This window comes from Populus trichocarpa, chromosome 8, assembly GCF_000002775.5.
Source record: "Populus trichocarpa isolate Nisqually-1 chromosome 8, P.trichocarpa_v4.1, whole genome shotgun sequence".
In the NCBI taxonomy this organism is placed as follows: Eukaryota; Viridiplantae; Streptophyta; class Magnoliopsida; order Malpighiales; family Salicaceae; genus Populus; species Populus trichocarpa.
In genome coordinates this window covers 11,337,534-11,350,553 of record NC_037292.2, presented here as the reverse complement: position 1 = coordinate 11,350,553, position 13,020 = coordinate 11,337,534, and the positions used below count along the sequence as shown (strand labels likewise).

Genomic DNA, 13,020 nt, shown 5'->3' with positions numbered 1-13,020 from the left:
CTAGTAGCTACCAGGAAGCTTTTTTTCAACTACTAGTACAAAGCTTCGCTTCTAAGACTTTAATGTGTGCCATTAACAACAATTTTGTTAAAAGTTTGTACAAAACTCTTTTTTTTTTCCTGGGATCAACCTTAGGCGCGAATTGAGCGGCAGAGGTGTATATATTCCTTGGAGGGTTCCTAATAATTTGTGTAGTTTGTCAAAAGGATGCCATTATAACACCATTCTCAACGCAGAAAGTGGGAAAGGAAAAGCTGGTGTACCGAAGGCAATTGGGCGTTTAAAATGATGGGCAAAGTGAAGGCGGTTCTTTTGAGGTCCCTTGAGCTGCCTCATTTTCCAATAAAGTGTGTCTCATTTCAGCTTGGCTGATATAGAAAAATGGCAGCAACATGCTCTCTGAAGGCATGGAGAGAACATGGGACACTACCGAAGAGGAACAACCCCATCATATGTATATACACGAACCTCTATGCTTGTTCCTTTCACAAAATTCGTCATCAAACTCTGATTCTCTGAATCTGTACAGAGGCCTAGTTGAATCCTTACCATCTTCTTACAAATAGGTTCCATCCACTTGGAATGGATTAATCTGAAGCCTTAAAAGAAGAATGAGTCTCAAGTGTAATATTTGTGAGAATTGATAAAAACAAGTAAAAAATCACCAAGGGAAAAGCTGGTACTAACCAGCTAGTCATCAACTCATAATAGGTATTGTTAAATCTTTAGCTTGTGCCGTTATTAGATTAATCGCTGAAATCTAGCCTAAAGAGAAAAGAAAGTCGTTTTAACGATTTCGGCCACCAAAACATTAGAATTTTATTTCAAATGAACATGGAGAGTTTGAATTAGATGTTTTGTTACCTTGAAAATGTCTCAAAAAACAGATATGAACTAGGAAAGAAATTAGGTTCAAGGTTGATTCTTGGTTTTAGACCGGTTTTTTACACTTTTAGAGGTTAAGGATGGGTTGAACAAAGTTATGAGGGTGTTTTCTAGGTGTTTGAAGGTAAAAAATAGATTGAAATTTGGTTTTTAAAGGACAAAAACCAAACACTTTAATTTTTTAGCCACCACAATGCCCGGAATCTAGGTATGTCAAACGACATGTCATCTTTTTTTTTCAAATTGAATTGAGACAACATTGAAGCGGATAATATATCATCCATCCCATTATCTTACAAAAAAAAAACCCTAGGTTGCTATGCTTGATATTACAACCTCTACTCTTTTAAAAAATAAGTTATGTTTTTACTTCTCATCCAATTGTATTTAAATCCATAAAACTAATCATTTTAATTCATACTAGTTTTTGCATAATTTTATTGAAAACTCAACTCAAATAAAAAGTTAAATTACAATATTTTTTTTAAAAAAACCAGTTTTAACCGCTACGGATCGCGTGCCAAATTAACAAGCTACTTTGATCATGTGAACATGACCACCTGGGGCATCTGCTTAGGTATATAAACTGGACATAACTTACTGGATAGGTTGCCAAAACCCATACGATGTAGAGAGTCTAGACAAAGGTTGTTTTAGATGGAGTGAGTGGGTTTTATCATCCTTTTTGTCATTATTTGATTGTTTTCTTTGATTTCTAGCCAGAACATTCCACGTGCATGGTCATGGCTAACCCAACTGTCTTCATAGTTCATAGTAATTATAAAAAAAAAGGCTAACAACTCCCACTATGGTTAGCTTTTGACAAACTTTCCCGACTTTAACCGGTTTTTCAACGCTACATACCAAAACCAACCATATGTGGCGAAAGAGACATTTGGTTGTATTTACCATAATACCTAAATCCTCCAATAATTACAAAATTCCCTCTAACGTTAGTTATAGATTTGCAACTAAACTACGAATTTCTAAACCACTAACCCACCACCAACATTACCCAACTCCTCACGCCACACGTACCTAGGCAAGGTTAGCAAACTACCGTTTGTTTACAGCATAGTTTTGAAACCTAGTCCAACTGATCGATTTGGACCAGGCCGAGTTGAAGAAAATAAAAGAAGAAAAAACCCGGTGGGTTGACCCGGCGACCGGTCAAAAATCCAATTACAACCCGTTGACTTTTGTTTTTTTAGTAAAACAACGTCGTTTTGATTTTAAAAAAATTGACCTAGGCAACCCGGTCAAAACCCAGAACCCAGACCTTGGACCGGACCGGGTCTAAAAACTATGGTTTACAATAGAAAAGTCATTATTAAAATTTTCTCTGTTTTTTTTTGCTCTAACAGTGGAAAATTTGTAATTTTTGTTTTTTTAGAAAACAAATTTTTTTTATATTTTCTTTTTTCTTTATACTTTATATTTTAATCATTTTAAACTTGATCTATTTGTTATCATTTTCTTTTCTTATCTTTGTTTTTTTTTTAATGTTTTTTTGGTTTCTTCTTTTTTCTCTTTACATTTTTTTTGGATTATTTTTATTTTTTACACTTGGGATATTTATCACTCTATATTTTACCTATTTATACAATTCTTTTTGTTTTTATTTTCGTTCTTTTGTAATTTATCTTTTAATTTTTTTCTTTTTTTTCTTTACACCTTTTGTTTTTCAAAAAATTCTTATATAAAGACTAATAAAATAATGTTTTAATGTAGAAACTGCAATATATTTTTTATTTTTCTACTACTTTAAAAATGACCTTGATGTCTTACATGTTTTTTACTAATATATATGGTCTTTAGTCTTTACTGTATTTTTTTTATATGTAAATATTAATTTTTTGATTCATAATTATATTTTTTACTTACTTTAATAACATCTTCACATTAATTTATTTTTTAAAAAAAATAATTATTCGACCCGCAACTAAGTGAGTTAAATAAACGTATTAATATTTTTTTATATTTATTGACACATGTGATTCTTGATTTATTTAATTAAATATATACATAGGTATTTTGATTTATAATTTGAATTTTTATTCAAAAACTTTTATATTTATTTTTTTAAAAAAATATTATTCAAATCAAATAATTAGTAATATCCACGTATTCATGCATAACAAGGTTTATGTTTGTAGTCATGATAACTAATGACTCCCATATGCAAATTATGAACATTTTGACTTAACATTGCTGCTCTTATTACTGGAAGGATTTTTAATTATTTTTTGAGTCCCTCATGAATTGAAATTGTACCAGGTGTTTTTAAGTTGTTTCCATCTAGAAATTTATTAAATTATTATTTTTTATAATTTTAATTATTAATATTTAAAATAAAAAAAATATAACTTTAATAATAAAAATACTTTTAAAACATACCAAACACACATATACCATCATGTGCTAACTAAGCAATCGCAAGTCCCGATTCCCGAGTCTCGTGCGAATGTGTCGGCTGAGCTATGTCCTTGTACAAATATGTAAATAAGTTTTCTCAGCTGGAAGTTCAAGCAAGCCAAACTGCTTTCAGCAAACTCACAGCTAGGTTGACCCATAAGCATTAGGTCAAACCCACTTATAACAAGTACTGAGTACTCGTGAGTTGCTCTCCCAAAGCAGAGTTCTTAGGGCTGTTTGGGAAGATATGAAAATCATGTTTTTTTTTTTATTATTTTTTTTAGATATATGTTAATATTAAAAATAATTTTTTAAAAATTAAAAATATTATTATTTTAATATATTTTTAAACAAACACACCGTTATTTCACTGGCTGTTCCATTAGCTGGCTGTGGGGGCAAAAATAAGAAAATAAAAAAGTAAACATAGCAAGCAATCTCACGTCTCACCTGCTCAAGAGACTGGAACCCTGCCACTTCGAATTTTTATCCTTTTCCTTCAAGTCAACTATGGTTTGTTCTTAAACTTACCCTAACAAGTAAAGTTCCCCCCCCCCCCCCCCCCCCTGTATTTTCGTCACAAAAGTCAAAACATATTTCAGTGAAACAATAATTCATCACGCATTCTCAATAATGTATTTTGTTCTTTATCCAGTCCGATGCGAAAATCTTGATGCTGCATGATCTGACCTTGGACTCGATCGATACAATGCTTTATTGCTTGCATTTTTCTTCGATCAATCTATCAAGTCAATCTGGTAACTCTTCTCGAAAAGAAAAGGAAAAACAAGGAGCGGTGGTTGTGATGTAATTTCTGCAAGTAGTAGAAAACTTTTAACTCCTTTTCATCCCATCCGAACAAGCTTGAAAATAATCTATCACTTGTTTCACAATATTGGGTTTGATTCCTCGTAACTGAGAAGCAAGACTATGTATTGAAAAAAATAAAATCAAATTCACGAACAGAGCATTTTTTCACTATTTTTACTGTCGAAATAAAATATACTTTCCTTTCATGAAGCCGTGAAGATTATATATTTTTCTCTTTACAGTGCCCTAAATGAAGGAATCAAGCTCCCAATCAATTGGAACTTGAGCCCAGAAAACTCAAATGTATAGCCATTAGCATAGCACCCCCATTGGTCTTGGACCACATTCAAAACTTCATAGTTCAACCTTCTATATTTTATGAAAGAAAACCCGTTTCCTCTACCAGTTCAACATAACACCACCACACTGCCCTCTTCAACACCCCCCTCCCCCCCAAAAAAAAGAGAGAAAATGAGATTCTTTTTTAGGAGCTTCTGCTTCTCTTAAACGCCGCTACCGCCCATTTCTTCTTTTTTTTCCCTTCCACACGGACACTCATACTCTTCTAACAAGAAAACTTGATTTCAGATCTTCTTTTTAAACGGCATTCATTTCTTGGCGGTTGGGTTTAGAAATATGGTGGCAGAAGCTTGGATTTTGAAGATGGGAAACCAGGTAAGTAGCAATCTTAAGCACGCACTTCTTCTAGAATCTTACAAGAAAAGGAACAGCCACAGCCACAGCCACAACCATAACCACCCAAGAAATAAACAGAATTCGAAAGAAAAACAAATCATTGGTATCTTGTCTTTTGAGGTTGCTAATGCTTTGTCTAAAACTGTACACCTTTATAAATCCCTCACTGATTCTGAGATCTCGAAGCTTAAAAATGAGATCTTGAAATGCGAGGGAGTCAAGAACTTGGTGTCCAATGATGAAAGTTACCTTATTCAGCTTGCTTTAGCTGAGAAACTTGATGACTTGAACAGGGTAGCTAATGTTGTTTCTAGGCTGGGAAAGAAGTGTGTCGAGCCTGCTTTGCAGGGTTTTGAGCATGTTTATGCGGATATTATTAGTGGGGTTATTGATGTGAAGGAATTGGGGTTTTTGGTTAAGGATATGGAGGGTATGGTTAAGAAGATGGAGAGGTATGTGAATGCGACTTCTAATTTGTATAGCGAACTGGAGGTTTTGAATGAATTGGAGCAGGCTACCAAGAAATTTCAGCAGAATCAACACGAGGAGAGTCGAAGGGCGTTTGAGCAGAAACTTATTTGGCAGAAGCAGGATGTGAGGCATCTTAAGGAGATTTCTCTTTGGAACCAGACTTGTGATAAGGTTGTTGAATTGCAGGCTAGGACTGTGTGCACTATTTACGCGAGGATCTCTACTGTTTTTGAGGAATCTAAGTTGCAAAAGAAGGGCCCTGGGGCTGCTGAAGGGGCCTGTTCCTCCCCTCCTATGAAGGAAGAATGCGGGGAGGTTTCAGATCATATTGGTGATTTACTTAGTTCGCAAAGGATTTCAGGACCGCTGAGACGGGCTGTTACCAAGAGAAGTAGCAATGGGTGTCAATCGGGACCAATTGAGAGAGCCATGATAGAGAAGAGGGAGACACATATTAAGCCTCAGATTGCTTCACGGAAAGGTGAAGTTGATCTATTATTTCGAACTGAAGATATTGTTTTTCCATGCGGGACTAGTCCTGGAAGGCTTTTTTTGGATTGCCTCAGTTTAAGTAGTTCAGCTTCAAAGTTTGATGATGATTACAGCTGTGTTGTTGTGGACGAGGACAAGAGGAGCCAAATTTCCCGTTGTTATAGTGTTGGCAATGGTAGTTTGAAGAGAGAGAACCCAAGCCCTTCAAGCTGTTCCAATCAGGGTCTCTCTTTTAGTGGAGATCAAAGAAATGCCAGGTGTGGTGCGATGAATAATGCACGGTTTGGCGCCAAAAGTAGGCTGATGGTGTATGCTCCCCCTTCCACTATTGGAGGATCTGCCTTGGCCTTGCATTATGCAAATGTCATAATTGTTATAGAGAAGCTGCTACGCTATCCCCATTTAGTGGGTGAGGAAGCGAGGGATGACTTGTATCAGATGTTACCGTCAAGTTTAAGAATGTCTCTGAGGACTAACCTCAAGTCCTACGTGAAGAATCTTGCTATATATGATGCTCCACTTGCCCATGACTGGAAAGATACTCTTGATGGGATACTGAGGTGGCTTTCTCCTCTTGCTCATAACATGATCAGGTGGCAAAGTGAGCGTAATTTTGAGCAGCACCAAATTGTGAAGCGGACAAATGTTCTTCTGCTTCAGACATTGTATTTTGCTGACAGGGGAAAGACGGAGACAGCTATTTGTGAACTTCTTGTTGGGTTGAATTATATATGCCGTTATGAACATCAGCAGAATGCGTTGTTAGATTGTGCAAGTAGTTTTGATTTTGAAGACTGCATGCAATGGCAATTGCAGTGCCGAGCTTCTTTTGTTGATTAATTATCTTAATTAATCTGATTACCTGAAGGAGGTTGTAAATTGTAGTTGTTGACTCCTTATACTTGAATGAAGACACAAATGACAGTTCAAATAGGATGAACATTCAAGCTTTTCACGCGATGACTTACATTATTGAAGTCCTTGATTGATTAATGTCTTTCATCGCCAGGTATGGGAAGTTTTGAGTTTTGAAGTACACATTCAATTATTTATGAGAAAATCTCTCTGTTCTGCAGAGTTCGTATATATATCTGGGTGTACAATTTGTATTTCTTTACTTATCAAAGTTTCTGTGAAATTTGCAAGTAGAGGTTTAATTCATGGAATCAGGTCATTGGAGATATAATCGCTGATGTCAAGTTTCTATTTCTTAATTTTCTGATTAATGTTTGCATCTCCTGATTGATGGATGATATTTATGATTAGTGCTTCAAATCAGTCATCTCAACTCCCAAGTAATGCTTCTTAAGAGCATGCAACGGGTTGCTGTACAAGTAGTACTTATGTATGTGAAAGTGTCTGATAACGTGTTGCTTTCTCTTGAAAGCATGCTATAGATGGTGTCAGATGGATTGTAGATCAGCTTGCAATATGCATCTGCGGTCAAGGAGTTTCAGTGTTGAACTGGGCAAGTAAATATCTATTGATTAAAATTTCTAGTCAAAACTGGCTATCCCCTAAGAGTAAACAACAAATTAGAACTCATCTAGCGACACATAAAATCACATTTTGTTGCCTAACGATGACTTTATGTTTAACTAACATCACACTTCTCTGTATTTTCATAGCATAATGCACCTATGTATTACACAATTTGTGTTGCATGAAGATAGCAAGACAGTAGAATGGATGTGAGATGAGGTCACTGGCATGGAAAACAGTTGATGTGATGCAACAAAATGCACGAGTTTGTGCCTTTTTCTTTCTTTAGTATTCTTGCAACTAGAGGCATCAAGTGTTGAAGAGGCCTTCATGTGCAAGAGCATAATATATCGGTACGTGAATGAACATTTTGATCTAAATTAACAGTTTTTATTCTGGTGCCCGCTAAGATTCGATCATTACATTCATATCCAAATTGAAGTCAAGTGATTATCTATGTCTATAGATGCAGAACATAAGCCAAGATTTAGTGATTCGGTTACTCCCCTTGAAGCCTACAAGTAATGTACCGAGTTTGTCTTTTGAAATAATGGCTATGATTGACGAAACATTATTCCCAGTTGTCAACACCTCACTTTTTTTTTTTGTAGTTCATGATCTGAGTATTTCACTTATTTGTGATTCTCGTTCAATCTTACTTCTGATATGAAGCATTATTATGCACTGTAACTTGTAAGTACTTTCGGTTTAGGGCCAACCTGTATTAATTTGCAGCGGTCCAACAAAACCACTGGTTTTGGTCGTTTATTGCCTCTTAGGCAGATCAGTAAGTTTAGACAGAACAACTTTTTCTGAAGTTGGCATGGATCTGATATGCCAGGGATCCGTATTTTGTATTAGTTTATCATCAGACACCCTGTGGACTTTGACAATTTACCAGATTGAACTTGTCAGATTATTTCCCCCCACTTTTCATATATTGAGAGAGACAATCAGCGGTAAAAAACGATGATGATGGATCATTTCTTGCGTTCTAAAGATCCTGGAAAACGGAAATTTTTTACTGCAAAGGAACCAGATATATCCAAGGCTGAAAGCTGATGGTACCGTGTGGCATTAAACTGGTTAGAGATGGTACAAGAGGTCATTGATGTGATAATAAAAGACCCACCTTGTGTAGGCAGATAAGGTCACATGATCAAGCTCAGCTATAAAAGAACCCCCCCTCTATTTTATGAACATATATAGATGCCTTGGTAGAGCCTGGTATCTGCAGAGGGAGGAAAGAATACCTGTAGCTTTCTACAAGTATTTCAAAGTCTAGGGTATCCAGAGTCTGTTTTATTTTTATGTTTTAAAAATATTTTTGATTATTTTTTTTTATTTTAGATTAATATTATTTTAATATTTTCATGTCATTTTAATATTAAAAATAAATAAATAAAATATTATTTTAATAACAATATAATTTGAGTCTTCCCGTACTTAAATCTGACGTGTTGCGCTGCTCTCAGATCTTGGTATTTACTTGGGCAATGGTTGGCCCCAACGATGGTTATTGCTGCCATGCTGTTGTTGACAAAAGTGCTTTGGGTGAAATTGCTTACTGATATGAAACTAAAAATTAATGATATAGCTGCTATGGTCAATCGTGTGACTTGTTCCGTTCCCGTCCTGGGGTTCGACCCTTTATGTGCACGCCTGTCACCCCCGTGGTGCCTTACCTACTCCTGGGCTTGCAGGATGTCCAGTGGGCCGTGGGGAATAGTCGTAGTGCGCGTAAGCTGGTCCGGACACCCCACGTAAATAAAAAAAATAATAAAAAAAATAAAAAAATTAAGGATCAAACCTCAAATTACCCCCTCAACTATAGGTTAAGAATATATTAGAGATGCTTGGTTAAGATTGTCATCGATACTCACCTGAATTTTTTTTTTTAAATGATATAATACTTTTTTAACGTTAAGATTGATAAGATATTTTAAGGTTTTATCAAGATGGATGATAAAGGTTTTTTTTGCAAGTGAGGATTTAATAACTAGTCTTATTAGTAGTGCTGATTGCTGACTTGTCAAACGTATTTTAGAGTCATGCGTGGTTATCAAGAATAAATCTGTGAGGATGGTAAGGCCTAGAACGACAATATTTGGCAGGTTGGGCTGGGCTGTTACATTTAGTATCAGAGCTAGCTTCACTGGTTGTCCGGTTGTGCCAACGGGGTCGTCGGGTTCCTTAAAGGGGGTGAATTGTAATATCCTACATCGGCAAGTAAGGATTTGGTAGCTGACCTTATTAGTAGTGCTGATTGTTGACTTGTCAGACATGTTTTGGGACCATGCGTGGTCACCAAGAACAAATTCGTGAGGGCGGTAAAGCTCAGAGCGGATAATATCTAACAAGTTAGGCCGAGCTGTTATATTTTTTACTAATTTACTCGTTAATTAAAACTAAATTATTTCATTTTAAAGACACCTTTCGCATCAGTCTAATATAAAGAAAATATGTTTTTTTTTTGTTGTGCATTGACTGCAAGTTTTGAATCCAAAAAATCAAGAAATGATGTATACTTTATTACTTTCAAGAAAGTCTCTTAAAAATATTTTATCAAGTTTATAACCATGCATAGCAAGGAATAAAAAAGAATTCAAGTTAGTTGGTTATCTAGTATAGGCACATCATTTAAAATAAAATAAAATGATAGAACTTAAAAGTGTCAGATTTACTTTTTAAATGATAAAAGTTAAGAGTATATTTAAGAGGTAGAGATTATATTTTGAAGTATTGTTTTTTAAAAAAATATAGTAAAAATATATTTTTATTTATTTTATAAAATTTATTTTTGACATAGCAGATCAAAACAATAAAAAAACTAAAAATAATTAATTTTAAACAAAAAAAAATTCGAATTTTAGAAAAATAACGTTTTGGTCTGCTTGCGTGTATACTGTGAGAACAACTTTTTTTTTAAAAAAAAGAATTGAAAACAAAGGCAAAAACAATACCGAACAGGATTGTGATGGAGTAAAATTGGGCTCGCCTTAGACAATAATGGGCCATCTTGGAAGGCTCAATAAACTTTAAACAAGTCCATCATTCTCACGCTGGACTTTCATGGCCCATTAATTAATTTCTTCAGTTAAAAAAAAGGCAACAAAATTCGAAAACAGATCCCCGTTGGTGCCATTACCATTTCATTTCTAAAAAAAGTTCATCAGCTACCAAACACCCGCAATGCATGGAGAAGCAGAGACCATTGCTGTGATAATCGATTCAGCAGCAGAAGCAGCCAATGAGTTACAGAAGGTTTACGATTCACATACTCCTTTCAATTTTACCATTCGTTAGTCTTGGTTAACTGTTTCCACTTCTGGAGGGTTTTAATATTTTCGAATTTTTAATTAAAATTATAACATAGCATTCGATTTTGATTTTATTGAATGCAAATCCTTTATTGATTTTTCTTATGTATTTTGGATATGATGGCTTCGAGAACAGCTCTCTTTGATAATCGGATTGAAGAAGGTGGTCTTAGGGCATCCTCTTCATATTCCCACGAAACCGACGACCATGACCATAGCAATAACAAGGCCGTTCACACTTGCAAGACGAACTTCTTTTCCTAAAGAGAGTAGTATGTCTGTCTGTCAGAACCTGCATTTTCGGCATTTAAGCGTAGTTTTACATTCTATGTTGTCATGATTAATTTGGGATGACATGCACAATTCTCTTTGCTTCCTGACTTGTTTTTTTTAATGTTGTTGTTGCTGCTGATGTGTAGTTGAGTAGTATTCTGAACTGATGTGACATTGTGCAGCAGTCTTTTTTTTAGAGTATTACAGCACCTGCATCTTTGGATGTTTTTAAATGATGGGTGCTTATAAGGTTCATTCTGGTGATATGCATGTTAAACAAGCTTGCACGTATTTGACATAGCTCAGGGGCTTCTGCTCTGTATTTATCGTTGTCCGTTGTGTTGAGGTGGTTTTCCTGTTCAGTGTTTTGGAAAGCTCACGTTTACCAGTTTTTTAAATCTCTTGAAATTTGTGATTGTTGTATGTGCAAACTATTGTATAGCACCCAGTGAAGTTTCGCAATGCTTATGTATACAAATTGGAATACTGGATCAAATTCTCCTGCGCGTGTGATGGAGCAGGGAATGGGAGGGTAGTGCCATTTTTGCTTAAAATAACTGTAGAAAGAAGGTTAAAGATGTTACTACACATTACATGCTATCCTTTTTCTTATAGTTGCCCATAATGCATATACTTAATTGATTTCATACACACACTTCAACACAGACAAGTTTGTTGATGTTGGCTCCACTTTTATTATGAATTATGCCTGTGTAATTGTATGTACGTGCAGATATCCCTCCTATTTGTACATCCTCTCCATTTCTGATCTAATAAAATCCCTTTTTCTAAGGACAAAAGGTTTCGTATATCATGCACTCTCTTGGGTGCATTCTCACAGGCATCTTTGTGATACTAGGAAGTTATATTGCTGCAGCCTTTTGGAATTTTTTCTTGATAGACAGAATTTTGATCAGGGAAGGGAAATGAAAGTTTAGCTAAGATTGATGTTTTACTGTGCTAATTAAATAGGTTTTCTTGGCTGATGATGCATTTAGATGTTTAATGTCCAGTGGAAATGAAAAAAAGAAAGAAAAAGAAAATGAAGGAAAATCATGGCCTGACATTTTCTGGTTAATAAATTTGAATTTTCCTTTGAAGCGACTTGTGATACGTATTTATCTTGTTTGCAGTTAACAGGTGACAAACATGAGGAAGTGGAGAGTCAAAACCGTTTGTTTGATTGAATGGTACGTGGTTTGTATTTTTGAAAACAATTTTGACTTGTTTATTCTGAATGAAATTTGTTGTAAATCAGGGCAATAACAAGGACACATCAAGGGGGATAATGTCAGGAACCACGGATCAATTCTAGATGGTATACAAGCCAGACCTACTTTACAGTCATATTTGTTCGACTTCCTTACCTGCCTGGAAATGGCTGAGCATAATAAAGTTATTGCTATGCAGGTATTTGAAATGAAATCTAGTAGGATAACACGTGCACTTGTGGGGTTTTTCGACCTCTTCTTTTTATTTCTGTATTATCTCATTAGGTAAATGAATTAATGTTGGAATTCTTGCAAAATAACTGTTCCATATCTGAATGGTGCCATCTTTTTTTTTAATCAGATTTACCGCTTTTAAACTGTTCAAACAAATGATTGGAATGAGGGGCAGTGAGTTTAAGTTGTCTTCCTGCCAAATTTAGTACATTTACAAATCTTGGTCAGCTTCCATTGAGCTAAAAGTTTTCTACATTTCAACATAGGTTTAGCTTAGGAAAACAAAATTGAAGAGGAGGAAGATGAATTCTGAACTAGGGATGCATGAGCTGAACAAATATCTTCCGTTATTGCTGAACAACTTTTTGTTGGCAGGGTCCTTAGATACTTGAAGCAAAGTTGAATCAGAATTGTGAGAACCTCACCTTTGAAGTCCTTGATTAACAATGGGAGTTGGGCACGCAAAAAATGTTTGGAATGGCACTGCAAGTGATGATCCTGGTCATTTCTTAAGTAGCAAAGAACTCATGGTTTACCGTATCTGCTATGAGATGGCCTGTGATTGAATGTGCACTACTACATGCTTACCATTTTGTGGTGATTTTAGTAAGTAAATATGGAGTGGAAGCAATTGGTAGAACTTACGGAAAATATCAAGGCATGTTAGCATGCAGTGTTTCATTAATCTAGTGCAAGGATACTCCCGACGATGGAGTGGGGATTTCCCAGTA

At 35.3% G+C, this 13,020-nt stretch overlaps 1 protein-coding gene and 1 long non-coding RNA gene across 3 annotated transcripts; both read left to right on the top strand.

The window, feature by feature from the left end:
- The first annotated feature begins 4,273 nt into the window (after positions 1-4,273).
- Positions 4,274-6,955, top strand: LOC18101588 (protein PSK SIMULATOR 1). Its single transcript, XM_006379814.3, has one exon. It carries the CDS (start codon positions 4,747-4,749, stop codon positions 6,607-6,609), a length of 1,863 nt encoding a protein of 620 aa, XP_006379876.1. The 5' UTR covers positions 4,274-4,746; the 3' UTR covers positions 6,610-6,955.
- A 3,427-nt stretch (positions 6,956-10,382) lies between these two features.
- LOC7473459 (uncharacterized) lies at positions 10,383-13,020 on the top strand. 2 transcript variants are annotated; one of them, XR_002983304.2, is made up of 5 exons: positions 10,383-10,515; positions 10,708-10,843; positions 11,978-12,034; positions 12,103-12,254; positions 12,665-13,020. It is a non-coding gene; the product is annotated as an uncharacterized LOC7473459 (long non-coding RNA). The 2 variants fall into 2 exon arrangements; XR_002983305.2 differs by having other exon boundaries at positions 12,103-12,340.